Source organism: Chiloscyllium plagiosum, unplaced genomic scaffold (assembly GCF_037043375.1).
Source record: "Chiloscyllium plagiosum isolate Xiang-an unplaced genomic scaffold, Cpla_swu_hap1 HiC_scaffold_1, whole genome shotgun sequence".
In the NCBI taxonomy this organism is placed as follows: Eukaryota; Metazoa; Chordata; class Chondrichthyes; order Orectolobiformes; family Hemiscylliidae; genus Chiloscyllium; species Chiloscyllium plagiosum.
Window position 1 is genome coordinate 73,193,566 of NW_028270139.1, and position 23,624 is coordinate 73,217,189.

The window sequence follows — 23,624 nt, forward strand, 5'->3', positions numbered from 1 at the left end:
TTCAAGAATAGCTTCTTCCCTGCTGTTATCAGACTTTTGAACAGACCTCTCAAGTGTTAATGTTGATCTCCCTCTCTGCACCTACAATACGATATTCTGCACTCTGTTCTACTATCTTGATGCACTTTGTATGGTATGATTTGCCTGTATAACATGCAAAACAATGCTTCATTGTATCTCAGTATATGTGACAACAATAAATCAATCAAGCCCAAATGTTATCCACATCTAGCTGGATAGGGACACAGGCTCTTCCATGTGTAAGGATTTGAAAATGCTACTGAACATTGTGAAATCATCAGGAAACACCCCATCTTCGATTTCAGGTCAGAAAGTGAAGTTATTGCTGGAGCAGTTGAAGATAGCTGTGCTAAGGACACTCCTGGGAACTCCTACAGTGATGCACATGAGACTGAGATGATCAATTCTCAAAAACCACAACCATCCTCCTTTGTCCAGGTATGCCCCAGCGAATAGAGTTATGCCCGATTTCCTACGAGTTACAATTTTGTGAGTGCTCCTTGATTTTTCTAAGAAGGGCATGTTACCCTGATGGCAAGGACAGTGATTCTCACCCTGTACCTCTGGAGTGTGCTTTTTTGACCATCTTTGTACCAAGGCTACATTGAATTTATTAAGGAGTTTGAGTGGCTCTGGTGGAACTCAAGCTTAGCATCAGTGAACAGGCTATTGCTGAATAAGTACCTCTTTGTAGTACTATTAATGACCACTTTCATTTCTTTATGATTTAGATGGCAATTGGTTGCATTGAATTTGTCCTTTTTGTGCACATGACATACCTAGGTATCTTTTTGTTTTAGCACTGGCATTCTCCATGGCAGTCTTGTAGTTGTACTGGAACAGCTTGGCTTGGGATGCAGTCAGAACTGGAGCACAAGTCTTCAGTACAATTATCAGATTTAGAACCCTAATAATGGACAAACTGTTGTAAGAAGTAACTATTGTTCACTCTTCAAATCATGAAAATGTCATTGTTGGAGACAACTGCAATTTCACTTTCATGTTGTTCATTACAAAAGACACAAAGAATTCTCAATTTAATTGTATTTATTTGGCTTATGTACAAGGGCAAAGGTGTGAAAATACATCTTAATTTACCAGTTATTGGTGGTAAATATTTTGAGTGTCATCGGCAGCAATGAGCAGCAGGAAAATTCAACGAACTATACCACTATCAAAGTTGATCTAATTTGGAAACTAAAATAATAGATTACATTCATGACCAACCATTTCTGAGCCAGTCATTTTCAATAACGTAGATTTTTGATTGCTGAAAATATAGGGAATTAAACTGCAAGGGGAAACAATTAGTCTTGACATACATCCTAGATCATATTTATATTTGTTATATCTCTAGTAAATGTTTTAAAAGGTTTCATACAATATAAACAAAATTCTAAATTGCAAGTTCAATAAAATTTTCTCTCATTGTAAAGTTTTCTAGTGTTGGAAAGATGCACATTCACCTTTGGCTTGCTGAACAATGTTAACAAATAACTGAACATTTAATAAATATTATAATACAGTGCAAGATTTCATATGGACTTAAGACTGCTTTAATATCCCCTTCTTTAGTTACTTCCCCAAAATTATGTTCTCTGTTCACAACAATATTAAACCAACCATCAAGGTACATCCTCTGAACTCTCCAGAAAATCTCGTGAAAGTATTGTGTGTATCTGACAAATCTTACACAGCAAGAATCTGAGTGCATAAATGTGAGCCTTATCATTATTCCATCATATAATAAGCTGTTAGTATGCCAACTTGATATAGTCAACTATCTATATGATCCTACAGTGAAATAGATGTTCTGCTAGTGAAAATATGACATTTGTTATTCAGTGGCTAAATCTGCTGTAGGTATTTACTGTGGCACATTGTGTCCTCATCACTCTACACTTTAAGTGCAATGAAATGGGAATCCCAGTCTGTCATTCACTTATACTCTTGATGTCACTGGTATAGCAGTATTGAGTGCTTGTTTAAAATAAAAGTTTGACAGCATCCATGTCTTTATAATGATTCTTGGGGGCAAGTGGGGAAGGGTTTGGAGCTCTTGAAAGAGACTGTAAGGTGCTGCAAATTGGGGTGAAATACAGGGGTAGAAGCTGACCTAACTGGCTATAAAATTTGTACCCTCCCCTTATGGAAAAGTAAACTAGCTTGCTCCTGTTTCGATTGTTCTCAGTACATCATGTCTGGAAAACCATGAATTGCAGTTATTCTTCTCCATTTACAAGGACTCTAACTTTTCACAGCCAGATCACTATGAACATTCTCCACCAAATTATTAAAATTTGTGATGAAATAGGCTTACAGAGGTGTTTACACACTTGATTAATAATAACACAAAGCACATCACAACATACTGTGCTTAAGTTTTAAACTTAATTATGCTTTTGTTGCTTGTTCATGGTATATGAATGTGGCAGGTTAAGCCAGCATTTGATAGAAAACCAATAGGTAAATCCACATTGCTGTTAGGGAGAGAGTTCCAAGATTTTTACCTAGTGATAGTGAAGGACGCTGTCTGGTTTGGAGTAAAATTTGCAAGTGGTGGTGTTCCCTTTTATCTACCACCTTTGTTCTTCTAGTTGGTAGAGTTCACTGGTTTGGAAGGTGCTGTTGGACAAGCATAATAAGTCACTGCAACTCATCTCGTAAAAGGTACACTGCTGTGACTGTGGCAGTGGTGAAGGAAATAAATGCAAAAGATGATGGATAGGGTGCTGATCAAGTGGGCCAATCGTCTTGGATGGCGTCAAGCTTGTTGAGTGCTGTTGGAGCTGCACACATCCAGGCAAGTGGAGAGTATTCCATCAATTTTTGACTTTTGCCTTGTAGATTCTGGACAGGCATTGATGAGATAGGATGTGAGTTACCTGCCACATAATGGCCAGCCTCTGACACATAATACTTGTTGCCACAGTATTTTTATGGCTGTTGTTGTTCAGTTTCTAGTCAATAGGGTTGAAGTTAATGAAGGCAAAGGCAACACCTTCAAAAATTAAAGGTTGAGGATTGCATTCTGTCTTGTTAAAGATAGTCATTTATTTCCAATTGCGTGACAAAGATGTTACTAATCATTACTAACGATTTGTCAGATATGCAACAAATATGTTGCAACAAATCTATCTACTTTGCTTCTGTTTCTGACAATTGTAATGCTTGAATATTTTTATTTAGCAGCTCTTTTGCTGGTATGTTGAGTTTGACTGATGGCCCTATATTTCTACAGGGCTTCTGATAGCAACATTCTCAATAGGCCTATGTTGAATCCATCCCAGAAACTACAAGCGTCTTGTTCCTGCTGGAAATTTTAACTGACATATTCAGTTCAGCAACCCAATGTTTCCAGGTCATAACTAGTTTTGCATCCTCATTAATACACTTACACAAGTTTTGTAAAAGAATTGTGCTCAAGCTTCTGAACAAAGACTACACTCCTAGTTTTGAATCAGATAAAGCCAACAACTGAAGTTTTCTCAAGTAATCAGTAACCTTCATAAAAACCTAGCTACAGGTACATATTGTTCTCTGCTGTCAACATGCAAATCTACAGTTATCGTCCATTAGCCCAAAGAAAAGGTACTGCAAAATTCTGATCAAAAATTGAGGTTTTAAATTTGGGTCAATGCTTTACTTCCACATCAGATCATCTCCATTTTAACAAAAGCAACGTATTTTGTTGGGAAACATCTTTTACGAAGGGAGTCGACATGTCAGGCATAACCCTTCTTCAGGACCCGAAGAAGAACTTATGCCCAAAATGTCGACACTCTTGCTCCTCGCTTGCTGCCTGACCTGCTGTCTTTCTCCAGCCCCGCGCTTTTTCAACTCTGACTCTCCAGGGTCTACAGTCCTCACTTTCTCCTCAACATCTTCGACACCATAAGAAAAAATAAAAGAGGATAAAGCATTATTTCAGAGGCAGAATGGATCTGACATCAGAACTAGATCTGAAACCTTTTATCTATTGCTAGTATTTTATTTTTATGTTGTTGCAAGATGTTGGACCACTGGGGTAGGTTAATACATGTATACATCTTAATTTGACTTGTGGCGCTGCTGCTCTAGTTAACTAAAAGCTATTAAATATGTAACTTAGTAATACAAATAATAGTTCAATAATTAACAGGGATTGCGTGCCATAGTGTTATAGTACAATATTATAATTGGAATTTGGGAAAATCCAGTTCTGGCAGAGGCAATGAAGATTAATAACTTTTGCTTTATCCTTGAATTTGTAATAGACAGGATTGGACAACAGATTAAAATTGCACTTAACCTACAGAATTTGCAAAGCAAAAAAGACCACTCATCAAATGATGCTGACGATTTAGCATCAGTTTCAATACAATTGTCACTGACTTGCAGAATGACAGAATCATGAGATAATGTCATAGCAAAATGAACACCCTTCTCAATAAATGTATGTTAATGTTTAAAATACTGTGAGGTCAATGAGCACCTGCATCAACAGGTAATCTTCCTCAAGTGTATATTAAGAAACTTTTACTCAGTTACAGCAAAACCTTTGCTTCATGTTTCAAATCCTGCACAACCAGTGTAAAGAAAATCCATCATAAAATGCAACAAGGTTTCCAGCATCATGCTTTAATTCCAGCCGTCCACAACCAACCAGATTAGCCTCTTTAACAGTCACATTCCATTATTTGATTAATCATCATCAAAAGGTGTGAAAAACCTGGTCGTCTCTCTGCTTTCTGAAATGAGAAGCAATGAAACAATATATTAACAAAATAAATTAAACATATAATAAATTGAAATTGCATTCAGTGACTGAAAGTTGTAATAAACATCAAGTTAATGTTTTCTCCTTTGTTTAGCATAGTTCTAGAAAACCATTATTTTAATATGGTTTTTGAGATAGTGGATGTTTTACGACTTACATTAGTATCAGAAATAATTTAAGCTCAAGCTTTGGTCAAGTGTCTATAGTTTGACTTGTGCACAAGCTGATCTCTAATTGTCCTTTCCTCCACAACACATGCCCATCTTGCCCCAACTCCATCATTGAATGGTTCCATCATATTTTAGCTCCTGGCACAGCAAGGTCACAGTACATTCTGTGTGATTGAGACTACAATGCAATATCACTGCTAGTCCTCTTCAACCATCATAATTGATTCAGTATAGTAGAATAGCATTATTCTACATCAATGCCACTCTTCATAGCCACAACATTAGCTTCTCTTCCCACAAACTCATCTTTAATGATGGAACAAATGAATGGGAAGCTGAGCATAAGGCCAGAGTCAGAATACTGGGTTAATATAAGGAGTCCTGGATTTGAGGATAGTTAGCATAGTTTGAGGATTGATTAACAGATTTTAAAAAAGGCAGGGTGTAACTGTCGGAGTAGGGAAATAATCAATGGGTTCAACTGTTTATAATCTACAAAGATTTGGATGAAGGAAATGAAGTAATATATTCAATATTGCCAATGTTAGAAAACTGGAAAAAGTAGCCTGAGGAAAATGAAAAGAGGCTGCAAAAGAGAACAAATTAGTTAAGTGATTAAGCAAGAAGGTTGCAGAGGGAGAATATTGTGGGGAAATGTGAAATTACCCACTTAGTCAGAGTCATACAGCACGGAAACAGACTTTTCAGTCCAACCAGCCCTTGTCGAACATAATCTCAAACTCTGTTAGTCCAACCTGCCTGCTCTTGGCCCACGCCCCTCCAAACCTTTCCTATTTAAGCGGCACGGTGGCTCAGTGGTTAGGCACTGTTGCCTCACAGCACCAGGGTCCCAGGTTTGATTCCAGCCTCGGGCGACTGTCCATGTGGAGTTTGCACATTTTCCCCGTGTCTGCGTGGGTTTGCTCTGGTTTCCTCCCAAAATCCAAAGATGTGCAGGTTAGGTGAATTGGCCGTGCTAAATTGCCCATAATGTTAGGTGCATTAGTCAGAGGGAAATGGGTGTGGGTGGGTTACTCTTCGGAGGGTTGGTGTGGACTGGTTGGGCTGAAGGGCCTGTTTCCATGCTGTGGGGGATCTCATCTATTCATGTATTTATCAAAATCTCTTTTAAACGTTGTAATTGTACCCACATCCACCACTTACTCAGTAAGTTCATTCCAGGAACCACACTGTATAAAAAAATTGCTCCTCACGTCTTTTTTAAATCTCCCTCCTCTCACCTTTAAAATGTGGCCCCCAGACTTGAAATCCCTCATTCCAGAGAAAAGACAACTACCATTAACTCAATTTATACCCCTCATTATTTTATAAACTTACATCAACCTCCTAAACTCCAGTAAATAAAGTCCCAGCCTATCCAACTTTTCTTTATAACTTAAACCTTTCAAACCCTGCAACGTCCTGGAAGATCTCTTCTGAATCCTTTCCAGCTTAATAATATCCTTCCTATAAGTGGGCGACCAGAACTGGACACAGTATTCCAGAACAGGCCTCACCAATGTCCTGTACAGCCTCAACATGGCTTCCCAATTCCTATATTCAAAGAACTGAGCAATGAAGGCAAGTGTGCCAAATGCCTTTTTAACTAAGTTGTCTATATTTGACGCGAACTTCAAAGAATTATGTACGTGCACACCTAGGTCCCTCTGTTCTACAACATTATCCAAGGCTTTGCCATTAATTACACAAGCCCTACCATTATTTCTTGTACCAAAATGCAAAACCTCAGATTTATCCAGATTGAACCGTTATTTCTTGTACCAAAATGCAATACCTTATATTTATCCAGATTGAATGCCATGTGCCATTTTTCAGCCAATTTACCCATATGATCAAGACCCCTTTGTAATATTAGAAAGCTTTCTTCACTGTCTACTATTCCATCAATTTAGAGTAGCCCACAAACTAACTAAGGAGGGAGGAGTCCTGAAGAAGGGCTTATGCCCGAAACGTCGATTCTCCTGTTCCTTGGATGCTGCCTGACCTGCTGCGCTTTTCCAGCAACACATTTTCAGCACAAACTAACTAACCATACCTTCTATATTCTTATCCAAATCATTTATATAAATGACAAACAAAAGAGGACCCAGAACCAATCCCTGTGGAAAACCACTCGTAACAGGCCTCCAGTCCAAAAAGCGATTCTCGGACTCCTGCCATTAAGCCAATTATGTATCCAATTGGTAAGCTCGCCCTGAATCCCATGTGACATAACTTTACTAATTAGTCAACCATGCGGAACCTGGGCAGAGGCTTTACTAAAGTCCAAGTAAACGTCTATTGCTCTGCCCTCATCAATCTTTTTGGCAACTTCCTCAAAAAACTCAAGTTTGTGAGACACTATTTTCTTCACACAGGATCCTAATCAATTCCTAATCAATTTCTGTCTCTGTAAATGTCCACAAATCCTCTCTTTTATAATCACCTCCAATAGTTTACCCACAACCAAAGTCAGGGTCTCAGGTCTGTAAGTCCCTAGTTTCTCCATGTAACTTTTCTTAAACAAAGGTACAACAATATTAGCCACCCTCCAGTCATCAGGCACCTCACCTATAGTTATAGATGATGCAAATATTTCTGCAAAGGGTTTTGGATTTTTCTTCCTTACTTCCCACAATGTTCTGGGATATATTAGATCTCGGAGATGTATCTACTTTCATAGTCTCTAAGACCTTGCGACCTACCTCTTCTGTAATGTGAGCTGTTTTATTTAAAACATCAAAATTTAGTTCTCTGCATTCTCTAGACTCCATTTCTTCCTCCACAGTAAAAACTGACAAAATATTCATTAGTCTCTCTCTCTCTCTCTCTCTCATCTCCTAAGTCTCAACACAAAGATGACCTCCTTGATCTTTAAGGAGCTCTCTCTAGTTCCCCTCTTGCTCTTAATGTTTTTGTAGAATCTCTTTGGATTGTCCTTCTGCCAAATCCCCTCTTTGCCTTCCTGATTTCCTTTGGTAGGCAGAATAGAAAAACAAGTTTTGAAAAGTGACAGACTAGTAAACACCATTATTTAGAGGTTCCTTGTACTTAAAGCATAAAGTTAACATTTAAGTATAACAAGCAATAAGACAGACAAATTGTATTTTAACCTTTGTGGCAAGATGCTTTAATATGTAGAGGTAAAGAGTTCTTATTATAATAACAGGGGCCTTTTATGGAAACCTATCTGGAATGCTTTGTACAATTTTGGGATCCTTATCTAGTGTGGTATATACTCAGCTTACAGAGGGTCAAAGTTCACTCGGTTGATTTCTCTAAAGAGAGGGCTGTTGTTTGAAGAGAGATCAACTGGAATGGGCCTATATTTTCTGGAGTTGAGACAAATAAGGATCTTGCGTTTCAATGAAATCATTTCAAAGGGCTGAACAAGTTCAATGTTAAGAGGCTAGTTTTCCTGCTGGTCAGTCTAGAACAAAGAATCTTAGACTTAGAATAAGGAGTTAGCCATTTAGGTTTTGGAGGAGAAGAATGGTCATGATCTGGGAATATAAATCTTTAGATTTTCTGTCGATGATTATTTTCTTAGGAAGTCAAAGGATATGGAAATAATATGGAAAGGTGGAGCTGATATAGAGTTATGCCTATAGTGATTCTGTGATTAACTGTAGAGTTCATTGGAAGACTTTCAAAACACTATCTACATTGGATTTTCAATGTTATAAATTGGAAATGTGGTAAATTTTAAAACTGTTATCCATCACTGCCTGTAAGCTCTCATTCAAGCATACACAATCCTGATTTGGAACTATATCACTGTTCATTCACTGTCACTGGATTAAAATCCTGGAACTCAAATGATTCCTAAGAGCATAATTGGCTTAAGCATCCTTGTGGATTGCAGTGGGTGAAAAAGGTGGCTCATTACCTGCTTCTTAAGGCACTTAGGAATGGGTTATATATGCAGGTCTTGACAATGATGCCCATATCCCATGAAAGACAATAAAACAAAATGTTTCTCATTCAGATCACTAGCACCACATCAAACATGGAGTCAATACATGCCAATTGTTCACTCTGATTTTACATAAGCATTTCATAATTGTTTTTGGACACAGCATAAAAGGTAACTTAACTTCCATTATACACAATCATTAATATATCCGGAAAGCAACTTGGAGCTAATGGTATTTTCTACCTTTGCTTGGATTGGATATCATTAGATTGGAAACTAGAAAATATAACTCCTTTATTCAAAAATGTAGGCAGACAGAAGCAGGAAATTATACATTAGTAAACTCCACATCTGCCATGGAAAGATAATAGAAGCTATTATTAATAACATTTTAGCAGGCCACTTAGAGAAGTTCAAGATAATCAAGCAGCCAATGTGGTTTTGTAACTGGTAGTAATTTTAGTCTATTGGTCATCTTGCCTCCACCATTGAAAATCGTTGAAACAGTAACGTGCTGTGGATAAAGGAGAACGTGTGAAATGTACTGTACTTAAATTTCTAGAAAGCATTAGCTAAGATGTCATATCAAAAGTTCTTGAGGATAATAAAAATTCATCATGGGTGGGGCAACATGTTGGCATGGATTGAAAATTGGATGGCTAATAAGTAAAAGAGTAGAAATAAATAAGTAATTTTCTGGTTAGCAAGATGTAATGTGCACCACAAGGATCAGTGCTGAGATTCAACTGTTAATAATTTATATAAATGACTTGGATGAAAGGATGGAAGGTATGATTGCTAAATTTGCTGATGAAACAAAGATAGATAGGGAAGTAAGTTATGCAGAGGGCAAAGGAAACTTACAAAGTGTTTCAGATATGGAAAATAGAGGGCAATGTGGAAAAATGTGATATTTCCACTTTGGCCAGAAAACGAAAAATGTATTATTTAAATGGCGGGATATCACAAACCCTGAGATGCAGAGATGCCCCAATGCATGAATTACAAAAGGTTTCTATGCAGATACAACAAGTAATTAGGAAAGCTAATAGAGAGTGTTATTATTAATTGCAATGGGCATTAAATATAAAATAAAAAGTATAAAAGAAGCTGGTCTTCAAATATTCAGGGCATTGTTGAAACTAAATGTGTAATACTGTAAATTGTCATGTCATTTAAGGAATGATGTAAATGCATTGGAAGCAGTTCAGAGAAAATTACCAGACTAAAACCTGGAATGGTTCAAATTAGAGGAAAGGTTGAACAAGTTAAAGGAAAAAGTAAAGTCACGGTGGTCTTACCAGACCTTAGGGCTGCCTTCTCATTAGAGAGAGGGGTGACTGGTGGTGGTTTTGATTTGTTGATCACCATGTTTCATGCAAAGCACGAGGTTGACAAGGTGAGTCCTTCATGGTAATCTCAGCTAGTGAGGGAATTGAAACCACACTGTTGGTGTCACTCTGCATCATAAATCACTAGGCTAGTACCCAGTGGATTTTAGAAGAATATGAGGTGATTTGATTGACTTGTCTTAATTGAAACAGAAAAGATCGCGGGACCTTAACAAGTGCATGTGAAAAGAATATTTATTTTGTTGGAGATTCTAGAACTAGGGGTCATTATTTAAAAACAAGAGGTCACGCATTTATGACGGAAAGGATGAGAAATCTTTTTCTCACAAAGGGCTGAATGTCTTTCGAACACTCTTCCTCAATAGGTATGGAAGCACAAATTTTCAGTATTATTAAGGGACAAGTCAATAGATTTTCATCAAAAAGAGATGAAAGGTCATCATGGGATGGTGGGCATGTAAGAGTAATCGTCTTACTGAATGGGGAACAGGCTTAAGGAGTTGCAGTTTACATTTATCTGCCATGCGCATATTTTCTGTTATGGGAAATCAAAGTATAACTAGCACAAGCATATTAAAAACAACTTTGTTAATTTATTCACTAATATCAAAGTGACAGCTTTAAGCAATAGCTAAATTCAGTTAAAAAAATTAGCACTAACCTCATGCCAACATTGATTCATGATCTCATACACTGCCTTCGATGCTTGTTTTGGTCGATACAGTCGACAACCAGATGAAATGAACTCAACAACTTCAGCATTTGTTTTGGTTTCAAATGGCATCTTGCCCTCATTATAAACTTCCCACATCAAAACCCCTGCAAATTAAACATTTGTTGTTGACTTCACTAAGTGCAAACTAATCTTAAGTCAAAGTACTCACTTCATTTGTGAAAAACATCACCATTATGGCTGAAAACAGGTAGACTGAATTATCCTGGATTTAAACCCTCCAACCACAAAGGATGAATACAGATTTTTCCAGCTCTCATTTCCCCTCCCCCCCCACCTTTTCTCAGTCCCAACCCTCAGACTCAGCACCGCCTTCTTGACCTGCAATCTTCTTCCCGACCTCTCCGCCCCAACCCCCTCTCCGGTCTATCACCCTCACCTTAACCTCCTTCCACCTATCGTATTCCCATGCCCCTCCCCCAAGTCCCTCCTCCCTACCTTTTATCTTAGCCTGCTTGGCACACCCTCCTCATTCCTGAAGAAGGGCTTATGCCAGAAACGTCGATTCTCCTGTTCCTTTGATGCTGCCTGACCTGCTGCGCTTTTCCAGCAACACATTTGTAAGCTCTGATCTCCAGCATCTGCAGTCCTCATTTTCTCCTCCTGAATTATCCGGGACAGTAGCTAATTTTTAGCAAATTGCAGACTTTTCATTTATCCAAGTGTTTCGAGAAAGGATACAACCATGAGATGTCCAACAAAATGGGCGAAGTGCACATAGTCTGGAAATAATTTTCCAACTTTACATACAAATTGGGGAGCCTCACTATCCAATGGATTATATTGGAAAATTTGTCAATGTGCTACACACTATTTACTAGTAACATTAAGTGTTATTGATTTTTGCAGTTCGTGATTACAATTGGAAGTAACTTTCTACTAGTTTGTTAAGCAGTAGTTTGAATGTGATACATCATTAGTTAGATAAAGGTAGGCAACAATTGGAGATGGTTTACTGGTAGCAGAAGACAAACCAGCTGTCAGCATGGAATGTTTCAATCTCATTAATATAGTGAAGGCAGCATCATGCTCTCTAGACAAGGTGTTCAGGAAGTCTTCTCTCAGTCTGCCTCCTCTCCTTTTGGTCTGATTTCTATCTGAAAATGTGTTGCTGGAGAAGTGCAGCAGGTCAGGCAGCATCCAGGGAACAGGAGAATCGACGTTTCGGGCATAAGCCCTTCTTCAGGATTCCTGAAGAAGGGCTTATGCCCGAAACGTCGATTCTCCTGTTCCCTGGATGCTGCCTGACCTGCTGCGCTTTTCCAGCAACACATTTTCAGCTCTGATCTCCAGCATCTGCAGACGTCACTTTCTCCTCTGATTTCTATCTGCCTGGCAAGGACTGCTCAATGAAGACTGCTTTTAAGGATAACTCCCCAAAGAAGAACTCCCCTCTGCCCAACCTGGATACGAATTATACAAATGCAATGTTTGCATTTATTTTGAGAGAACTTGAATATAAAAGCAGGGATGTATATATGAGGCTCTATAAAGCTCTGGTCAGACCACATTTAGAATATTGTGCACAGTTTTGGGCCCCATATCTCTGGAAGGTTGTACTGGTCCTGGAGCGGGCTCAGAGGAGGTTCACGAGAATGGTCCCAAGAATGAAAAGCTTAACATATGAGGAATGTTTGAGGACTCTGGGACCACATTCGATGCAGCTTAGAAGGATGGGGGAGGGGGGAGATCGAACTGAAACTTACAGAATATTAAATGGCCTGGACAGAATGGATGTTGGGAAGATGTTTCCGTTGGTAGGCGAGATTAGGACCCAAGGGCACAGCCTTAGAGTAAAGGGAACAGAGATAAGGAGAAACTTCTTCAGCCAGAGAGTAGTGAATCTATGAAATCTATGGAATTCACTGCCACAAAAGGCAGTGGAGGCTAGACCATTGAGTATATTTAAGTATATAAATAGGTTCTTGATCATCAAGGGGATTAAGGGTTACAGGGAGAAAGTGGGAGAATGGGATTGAGAAACTTATCAGCATGCATGGCAGAGCAGACCCAATGGGCTGAATGGCCTAATTTCTGCTCTTATAGATTAGATTAGATTCCCTTCAGTGTGGAAACAGGCTTTAGCCCAACAAGTCCACATCGACCTTCCAAAGAGTAACCCACCCAGACCCATTCCCCTCTGACTAATGCACCTAGCACTATGGGCAATTTAGCATGGCCAATTCACCTGACCTGCACATCTTTGGACTTTGGGAGGAAACTGGAGCACCCAGAGGAAACCCACACAGACATGAGGAGAATGTGCAAATTCCGCACAGTTGCCCAAGGCTGGAATCGAACTCAGGTCCTTAGCTCTGTGAGGCAGCAGTGCTAACCACTGTCCCACCCTCAATTGTCTGAACCTTATGTGGCCAATGGTCAAGGCACTGCTACTCATAACGATGTCCTTTGTTACCACTTCCGCCTTCATCTGAGAATTAGTTTTCATTCTAGGTCTCTGCACAGATTCTCCAATGCAGATTTAGCTTCCATAATATTTTTGGCCTCAGCATAATTATTCCAGCAAGGAATTAGTGTCTCCTAGCAACTCCTGTCCCAAGTACTCCTCTCTGAGCCTGACACTTATTGATACATCATATTTCTAGGGGCAGCTTATGTTCTCAGAGTCAATCAATAGTCTGAACCTTATTTGGCCAATGGTCAAGGCAATATATCATAACGATGTCCTTTGCTCCCACTCCCGCCTTCAACTGAGAATTAGTTTTCATTCCTTTTAAGAACAAAACCTTAAATTTCAAAAACAATACGTTGATAATATGGTGTGCTTGATGCTAAACAAATTGTTGATCCTATTTTTGGGCATTATGAGTACCACGATTTTTATAATTCTTCCATTTGTTTTCAAATACTAAAATTTTGGAAAGTTAATTATTGCTAAAATAACTGTTAAATTAAATCTCACAAGGAAAATTCAGTTTTAAGGGACTCCAATATTGGACAGTAGATTGTTGGAAAATAGTTTATGAGAACTCAACGCGATGAGGCCTCAACCAAAATAACTTGAATTTGGACAAATTATCGTTTCTGTTCAAAATAAACTGGATTTAAATAGGTGATTGAAATTTGTTTGTAGATTTTATTTTGGCGATATGAATAATAAAATGTCAATTGATAAAATTTACATATGGAATAAATTTTAAAGAGTCTCTAATAACCAAGCTTTAGCTGACTTTTTAAAAACTATTATTGCTTTGCTTATAATGCTCATCTCAAAAGTGTCAGCATTATTAAAGGTCTTTGACAAATACATTATTAAATGTATTTGACAGAAAATGATTTCCTTTATCCTTTCATGGGATGTGCATATCACTGCCACAACAAATACATTGCTTTGCCATTTCTGAGGGCAGTGAGGAATCAACCATAATACAGTGGGCCAACAGCCACTATAGTCTAGACTATAGCCACTATAGACTAGACTTGATAAGGACAGAAAATTTTCCTCTTGTCATGAAGACACTTCACATTTATAATTTCTTTTAGGACGTAAGTTTTGAGGAATTGTAAAAACATGGATTTATTTCACGTTTTGTGAGAACTACTGCAGTGGTTTATTTAAAAGTGGTAATTTAATGGTCACTGAACACATCATAATACATATCACCATAAGACAGTAGGATGAAGGAATAAAACAAGACCATCCAGTTCAATGAGTCTGCTCCACCATCCGATGAGATCTTGGCTGATCTGGTAATACTCAACTCCACTTTTCTGTCTTTTCCCTACATCATATTCCATCCGTCAAGATTTTGCCCACTCACTTAACCGGTCTACATATCTGTGCAGACTTTTATGTCATCTTCACAGAGCATTCAAGATGGCACTAGATGATGTTTTCAACTGAAATAGTGTGCAGGGATATGGACAAAGGCGGGAGATTAGTACTAGGTAATAAAACCAACGCAGGCATGAGGGGTTAAATGGCCTGCTCTGTACTGTAACAATTCTGTGGTTGTGACTTACAAGCCAGTTAGCTTAACATTTGTTGTTGGGAAAATGTTAGAGTTTATTATAAATGAGTAACAGCAGAGCATTTAGATATACATAGTATTATCAAGTAGCATCAGCTTGGCTTCATGAAGGGAAAACCATGCTTAGCAAATTTACTAGAATTCTTTGAGGAGCAGGATAGATAAAGGAGAAGAGGAGAAAATAATATATTTGGATTTTCAGAAGATGTTCATAAGTGGCATTAGGCTACTTAACAAGGTAAGAGCCCACAGTTTTGGAAGTTGTACATTAGCATGGATAGAGGATTGGCAACTAATAGAAGACCAAAACAAAAACAAATTGCTAGAGAGAGTCAGCATTTGTGGAGCAAAAGTGGAGTTAACATTTCGGGTCCTCTGATCCTGCTTCCTTAATAGGAGACAAGAGTTTGAATAAGAAGGCATTCTCAAGATGGCAACCTGAAACTAGTGGAGCGCCACAGAGATCAGCTCTGAGACCACAATTATTTACCACATATATTAATTTGTTTTCTCCTGAAGGGTACATGCGTATATGTTTGTGGTTATTTATAATGATTAACATTTTTTCTTCTATATTTGCAAATTATTAACCTATTCTTGCATTCTCATTGAACTACTTTTATTTTGGCAACATCCAAAAATTCTGTTTATTAATCAAAATATTCTGTCAGTCAGTCAATGAGATCAAGGCTAATTTGTATTAGTCACTTGATGGTAGATCTTTTTATTTAAAAACAGAAGGTTCTTAAATTATCCATCTCGGTAACTAGAAAGTTTAATTTTATCTTGAGAGCTGTGGAGTAATGGGATAACAGCAAAAGTGCATTCCTCCGGTGTTCGTCTTAAAAACTAATCTGACAGTTTCATGGTCATCAAGCTTTGATTCCAGATTTTGTTGATAGAATTTAAATTCTATTGGCTGTCACTGCAATTTGAAACCATTTCCCAGAGCAAGAGCCTTTCTTTCTGGGTTACTGGGTGGTGACATTACCATTAAATCATCTCTACGTAAAAATTATACTTGAAGACATCTGCTTGCACATATAAAATAAAGTTCCTTACCAAATGACCACACATCAGATTTACTGCTGAACTTAGAGTAATGTAGCACCTCAGGAGGTGACCATTTCACAGGAAACTTGGCACCTGAAGAACTAGTGTACTGATCATCCAAGACATATCTAAAGACAATGCAATTAAATAAAGATATATTTGTTAACAAATCATAGAACCTTGAGCATAAGAGATCACCTTACACATTGCAAGCCAATGATGCTTGCTCTACATAAAGTCAATCTACAATAATCTATTTTTCTGCTCTTCCCCATGCTTATTATATTCAGTGTTCCTCTAATTGTCAGTTATGTTTCAAGGTGGAAATTTAGTGTTGAAAACATATCAATAGCACTTGTTCGAATGCATTCAATATTGTAATAAATTCAAACAAAAATATTTCCAATTTCTTCTTTTTTGCATTTCATTTAAATATCAAATTTATGTTTCCTTGTTACAGATTCATCGACTAGTGGAAATAAATTTTCATTATTTTTATTCACAAACTGTTTCAACATTGACTTGGTTCAGCTCGTTGGTCATCTTTTCACCTCTGAAAGTTTAGTTTGAAACTGCACTCCAGAAATTGAGGAACCTACCTAACCTAACATGCTCGTGCAATTGTAAACGGATGCTGCACTCTCAGAGATGTCATTCTTTTCATAAATATACCAAAATACCTTTTCAAGTGGTTGAGACGGACATTTAAATTCCATGATACTACTTGAAGAATGTTAATTTAAAAAAAAATTTAAGACAATATTATTTTCCAGTAATATCAATAAATTGATAATGCTCATGTTCCCTTGGATGACCTTTTAAGTGATGACTGTTTGTAAAGAAATCACCCCCTGAACAAAGAAATAAGAGTAGGAAAAGGCCTTTCAGCTCCACAAACTAATTTTATCATTCAATGAGATCAATCTGTATTATTACTTCAGTTACTTGCCAAGGCTTTATATCCCTTAATACCAATGACTAGCAATTATTTATCAACCTTAGATTAAAGTTATTAACATCTACCATTTTTATTGGAGAGGATTCCATACTTCCATCATATTTTGTGTACAGCTTATCTCCTGAATGGCCCATTGCTAATTTTAAGGTTGTATCTCGGTGTCTTCAACTTCACTACCATCGGGAAACGTTTCAATCTATCCCATCAATTCTTTTGAAAATTGGAAAATATATATTAAAATTCTTTTTAATGTTCCATATCTGATTTTTATTACAAGCAATTGCCATTTTGTTCAAAGTTGATTAGAAAACCTGGGAAACTGATTTAAGTTTGAGATGGGGATCTGCCATGAACAACAGTACTCATTCAGTTGTAAATAACCAGATAGAATGAGCATAGCTAGGTTTGCAGTAAGGACATAGTCCACTCCAAATTATTATGACAGATGGTTTTGATCATTAAAATTCTAGCTATGCCCGTGCACACAAAAACCCAAAAATTTATTCTGGCCAAACTTCAGGTAACCTGTCCTATGAGAATCATACAGCTGTAGAGTATGAAGAGGCTCTTCAGCCCATCAGGTCAGTGACACTAATCTATCATCTCTAGACTAACAAGCTTGCATGTTATGACATTTCAAGTACTAGCCAACTTTCTTTTAAAGGTTGTGAGGTAACCCACCACAACTACTCTCCCACACAATGGACTACAGGCTTTTTTTATTACAAGTATTTTTTAAAAGTGAGATTCTATCTGACCAAATTATTTCAGGCTAACTTGACTGAAATGTTTGAAGTGACCAGGTGTGTAATTATGGAAACGTATAGTCTACTTGGATTTTAGCAAGTCTTTTGATAAGGTGCCTAATAGGATACTGATAGCAAATGTAAGAGCTCATGGGATCCAAAAAAATTGGTTAATTGGATACAGAACTGGCTGAGTGGCAGGAAACAGAGAAATGATGGTCAAAGGATGTTTTTGTGACTGGAGGCCTGTGTCCAGCGGTGTTCTGCAGGAATCAGTGTTGGGGCCCTTGCTGCATGTGGTATATATAAATGATTTTGATTTGAATTTTGGAAGGCTGATCAGTAAATTTAGAGGCATAGAAATGTACAGCATGGAAACAGACATTTCCATTCAACTCGTCCACCCTGACCAGATATCCTAAATTAATCTAGTCCCATTTGCCAGCATTTGGCCCATATTCCTCTAAACCCTTCTTATGCATATATCCATCCGCTGCCTTTTAAATACTTTAATTATACCAGCTTCCACCACATCCTCTGGCACTCATTCCACACACACACATCACTCTCTGTGTGAATAAGTTGTCTTTAAGGTCATTTTCAAATCTTTCCCTTCTCACCTTAATGTATGCCCTTTAGCTTGATTCCTATACACTGCGGAAAAGACCTTGAATAGTCACTCTATGCCTCTCTATCCCTCTATAAACCTCTAAGATCACCCCACAGCCTCCAATGCTCCAAGGAAAGTAGCCCCAACCTTGTTAGCCTCTCCTTATAGCTCAAACTCTCCAATCCTGCTACATCCTTGTAAATCTTCTCTGAACCCTTTCAAGTTTAATGCCATCTTTCCTATAGGGATACCAGAATTGAATGTAGTATTCCAAAAGTCCAATGGGTACAGTAACTAATGTCCCGTACAGTCGCAACATGACCTCCCAACTCCTAAACTCAATGCACTGACCAGTAAAGACAAGTGTAACAAAAGCCTTCTTCACTATCCTGTCTACTTTCGACTCTACTTTCAATAAAAGTATGAATCTGCACCCCAAGGTCTCTTTGGTCAGTAACAGTCCACAGGACCCTACCAGTAAATGTATAAGTACTGCCTGATTTGACCTAGCAAAGTGCAACACCTCACATTTATCTAAATTAAACTCCATCTGCCACTTCTTGGGCCATTGGCCCATTTGATCAAGGTCCCATTGTACTGAGAGGTAACCTTCTTCACTGTCAATGATGCTACCAATTTTGGCGTCATCTGCAAACTTACAAACCATACCCCCTATATTCACATCCAAATATAGGGGCGGCACAGTGGCTCATTGGTTAGCACTGCCGCCTCACAGCGCCAGGGATCCGGGTTCAATTCCAACCTCGGGCAACTGTCTGTGTGGAGTTTGCACATTCTTCCAGTGTCTGTGTGGGTTTTCTCCGGGTACTCTGGTTTCCTCCCACAATCCAAAGATGTGCAGGTTAGGTGAACTGGGCACGCTAAATTGCCCATTACTCAGGGGTACATAGGGGGAATGGGTCTGGGTAGGTTACTCTTCGGAGGGTCAGTATGGACTTGTTGGGCCGAAAGGCCTGTTTCCATATTGAAGGTAATCTAATCTAATCCAGTCATTTATATAAATGACAAAACGCAGCAAACCTAGCACAGTTCTTGTGGCACATTGCTGGTTACAGGCCTCCAGTTTGAAAAGAAACCCTCCACCACTACCCTCTGTCTCCTACCAGTTGATAGTTTGCTAATTATATGAAAATTGGTGGGATGGTGAATAGTGAGAAGGATAGCTTTATACTACAGTAGGATATAGGTGGGCTGCTCCGATGAGCTGATCAGTGGAATTCAATCTGGATAAAGTGAGGTTTCACTACTCTCTCATGGGACATGCGTGTTGCTGGCTAGTCTGTGTATATTGCACGATTTGCCCTGATAAAGTAGTGGTGAATTGTCTTCTTGAACTATGCAGTCAATGTTATTAGAAATGGAATTCCAGATAATAGTGATGCAATTAAGCTTGACAAACAGGGGATGAGAATATGGCAAGGCAAGGGACTCTACAACTAGCAGGTATTAAAAAGAACATTATATTTGATAGTACAGAATTTGAATATTGCTGAAGAACATCATTTTTGTGAGAGCTTTTCATCAGGACAATTCACGAGGATTACAAAAACAAAGGAAACAACAGTTCTAATGTATGAGAGGCAAGGGGACTCAGTAGAGGTGTTGCCTCAGAGAATGCACTAACCTAATAAGTGCAAAATGAAAAACTTTAGAAAATGCGTCTTTTTCAGCAATACTCAAGGAAATGATCATTTCCTCTCCCTCAGACCTACATCCTTTTTGTTGAAATAAAAACTCCAGTTGTTTAGCTACATTTGAAATAATTTAGAAAAATTGAATTAAATTGCTATAAATTAAATGAATATATTCCATCAGTGTGCTGACAGCACAATACAAAAGCAGCTCTGGATATTGTTCCATTACTGTGCTTAGAAAGCAAAAGATTCAGTTATATTATCAAAGATCTGGCTAAAGATATAAATCTAAGGTTTTTGGAGAAACTGCAGCCTTGAATTAAAAACTTCACTGAATATAACATGCAAGAGACAGTAAATTGACAGATGTTATTTTGAAAATTATTTTTAAATGTGTAATATTTTAATGTACTTATTTACTTTTAGATACAAGAAATTTCAGTTCCTGATGCTTGGCATCCTGATGCTAATCATCAAGTTAAAGGGATGGTGAGAGCATGGATAGGAAAAAATAGTGATAAGTGCTGTCTCTGGAACAAAGTTTGTAATGCTGTGCAGGGATTAGTACAAGCACCAATTATTTTCTTAACCTGTATTAAATGACATAGACTTGGGTGTGCAGGGGGCAATTTCACATTTCGTGCATGATAAAGAGGAAGTATTGCAAACAAAGAGGATGAATGTGATAGACTTCAAGAGACAGAGAAATTAATGATATGGCTGACAAAGTGGCAGATGAAATTTAATGCACAGAAGTGTGGAGTGACATATGTTTTTATCGAAACTGTGAGAAAAGGAATACAAAATAAGAATCTATGGGGTGCAAAAGCAAAGAAATCTCAAGATATATGGTCACAATTGTTGACAATAGCAGGGCGGGTCAAGAAAGGGATTAAGATACGTGACATCCTAGATTTTATAAAAACTTAATAGAATAGAAAAGCAAGGAATTTTTGGTGAACCTTTACAAAACATTATTTGGCCTCAATTGTAGTTTTATGCCCATGCTTTAAGAAATATGTTAAGAGATTAGAGATGGTTCATTAGAAAAGATTCAGAGAATGCTTCCAGGAATCAGTTACATGGATGGAGTGGAGAAGCTACAGCAATACAGATTTTAAAAGGTTTGATTAAAATCTTGGGAACTCTGAACATAGTACTGAGAAAATGAACTGTTCTCTTTTGGAAGGATCACGAATATGAGGACAATGATTTAAGGCGAATGTCAAAAGATTCAAAAGTGACACTGGGAAAAAAAAATTATTAGTGAATAATTAGGATCTGGAATGTATTGCCAGGAATAGAACTGGCTGCCTCACAGAAACTAGCACACATACTACAGGCCACATGGCCTCCTAGTGTGCTACAAAAGAACACTCATGAATTTTCAGAAAAGGGAGTAATTTGCATCAAATGTCTGAGGCCTAATGAAACAAAGTTTTGAGTTTATATAGATAGTTCCCATTGTAAATATGATTTGGAGATGCCGGTGTTGGACTGGGGTGTACAAAGTTAAAAATCACACAAAACCAGGTTATAGTCCAACAGGTTTAATTGGAAGCACTAGCTTTCAGAGCACCGCTACTTCATCAGGTAGTTGTAAATATGGACGTATAATGGATAAATGAAACAAACAGTGAACTGGAAATAATGGCAACAGGAATTTGATTTTGTAGTGGTAGTGTATGTATGAGGGTTACTTAGGACAGTCGACAAGATAGCTAATTTGTGAGAGAGAGAGAGGCCAATAGCATGGGTTGAATTTCCACACGAGCTGAGGTTATCATGAAGGATTCACTTATTAACCTCTCCCCAGAGATGAGTCATAGTGAGCCTCAGGTTAAATGACCATTAGTTATCTATTTCTAATGACAGAACAGCCCTATGATCTGGTAAGACTATAGCAACTTTACCTTCAGTGCATGTACACTGTAATCTTGAACTTCAGTTGCCCGCTTTATACTGACCATTCAAAGGCCATGCAACAAGATCATGGTTTACCGAATTGTGACTCTAACTACACTTTCCCATCTGCTTCCCTTGACCATAGGCTCCCTTGTAGTTCAAAAATCTAATACAGGCTTGAATGCATTCAATAATTTAAAGCCACTACACCCTGTTAGAGAAAATTCTAAAGGACAATGATGTTTTGAGAGGTCACCAACAACAGCTGACCATCATTAGTAACATAGGGAAGTACATTAAGGATATTTGAGAAGAACTGTGCCCCAGTGCACTTAAGAATTCAAATAAAATAGACTAAAAGAAATTATGTTCTCTTGTGCATTATGCACATTAAATCACAGGATTCAATCTCCCAGCTGTCACCATTGTGTATTTGCTATTGTTTTCTCTCTGCTTCTTGTTTTCCAAATCTAGTGACTGAAACGGAATTTATCAGGGAATTAGGTACCTTGGGAGCACTTCAAGGAGGCATGCCTAAAAAAAAAACAAGGTCAGAATTGAGAAATGGGGCAATAAGCAGGTGAAACTTTATTGCTGGAACAGCACAGCAGGTCTGGCAGCATCCAGGCAACAGGAGATTCGACGTTTCGGGCACGCCCTTCTTCAGGAATGAGGCCTGTGCCCGAAACGTCGAATCTCCTGTTCCCTGGATGCTGCCTGACCTGCTGTGCTGTTCCAGCAATAAAGTTTCAACTTTGATCTCCAGCATCTGCAGACCTCACTTTCTCCAATAAGCAGGTGACAATAGGTAAGAACTGCTGGTAGTGAGACAGAAGTGGGGCCCACATGTCCCTCAGGTAGGTGAAGTCTAGCTGTAACTGAGAAGTATTTAAGTGGTGATGGGAATTTTGTTAACTGTACATGGTCAGAATACTATGATTTCACGCTCTGCATAAAAAAGAAACTGAATTAAAATAAGCTCATGTTGAACAACACAATTAGGTAATTTAAAGATTTCAAATATGTATTTTTAAAATTTCTATGAACCTTTTGGTAAAGCTTATTTTTGTGATCAAAAATTACCATGTTACTAAAAGTAAGAGTGGATGAAAATGTAATAATTTTTAATGTTTACTGATAAATACTAAAATCAGATAATGTTTTTGATTACAAATGTTTATGTAGGATTGTTTCAATGTGTGATCTGTTGATTTACAAATTTCCCATTATCATTTTATGACACAGAAAGTGACCTTAATATACACAGGGAGATATGTGTCATGTTGTGTGACTTTTAATTACAGTTATGTATGGAGCTATATTTTAGTTTGCAAACAGACATTGAAACAATTGAAGAACTGCAATAATAGGAAGTTTTCTTTTAATGATTTGTTTCACCTAACTTCAGGCGGCCTGGAGGCTCAATGGTTAGCACTGCTGCCTCACAGCACCAGGGATCCAGGTTCAATTTCACTCTTGGGCAACTATTTGTGTAGAGTTTACGCATTCTCCCATCTCTATGTGGGTTTCCTCCGGGTGCTCCAGTTTCTTCCCACAGTACAAATATGTGCAGTTTGGTTGGACTGGCCATGTTAAATTGCCCATAATCTCCAGAGATGTGCAGGCTAAGTGGATTAGCCATTGGAGATGTAAGGTTACAGGGATAGGCCAGGTGGGCCTGGGTGAGATGCTCTGCAGTGGGCTAGTGTGCACTCAATGGGTCAAATGGCCTGCTCCCACACTGTAGGGATTCT

At 38.1% G+C, this 23,624-nt stretch overlaps 1 protein-coding gene across 7 annotated transcripts in view; it reads right to left on the minus strand.

Moving 5' to 3' along the window:
- Nucleotides 1-1,056: 1,056 nt before the first annotated feature.
- Nucleotides 1,057-23,624, minus strand: part of tec (tec protein tyrosine kinase) — a 151,808-nt gene continuing 129,240 nt past the window's right edge. For 6 of the 7 annotated variants that reach the window (XM_043691438.2, XM_043691420.2, XM_087987923.1 and 3 more), the window contains 3 exons: nucleotides 16,006-16,124; nucleotides 10,880-11,037; nucleotides 1,057-4,751 (listed from right to left, as the gene is read on the minus strand). In XM_043691438.2, coding sequence (XP_043547373.2) covers nucleotides 4,680-4,751; nucleotides 10,880-11,037; nucleotides 16,006-16,124 — 349 coding nt within the window. In that variant the 3' untranslated portion in view covers nucleotides 1,057-4,679. The remainder of the gene's footprint in view (nucleotides 4,752-10,879; nucleotides 11,038-16,005; nucleotides 16,125-23,624) is intronic. The other variant, XM_087987933.1, reaches the window with a different exon arrangement.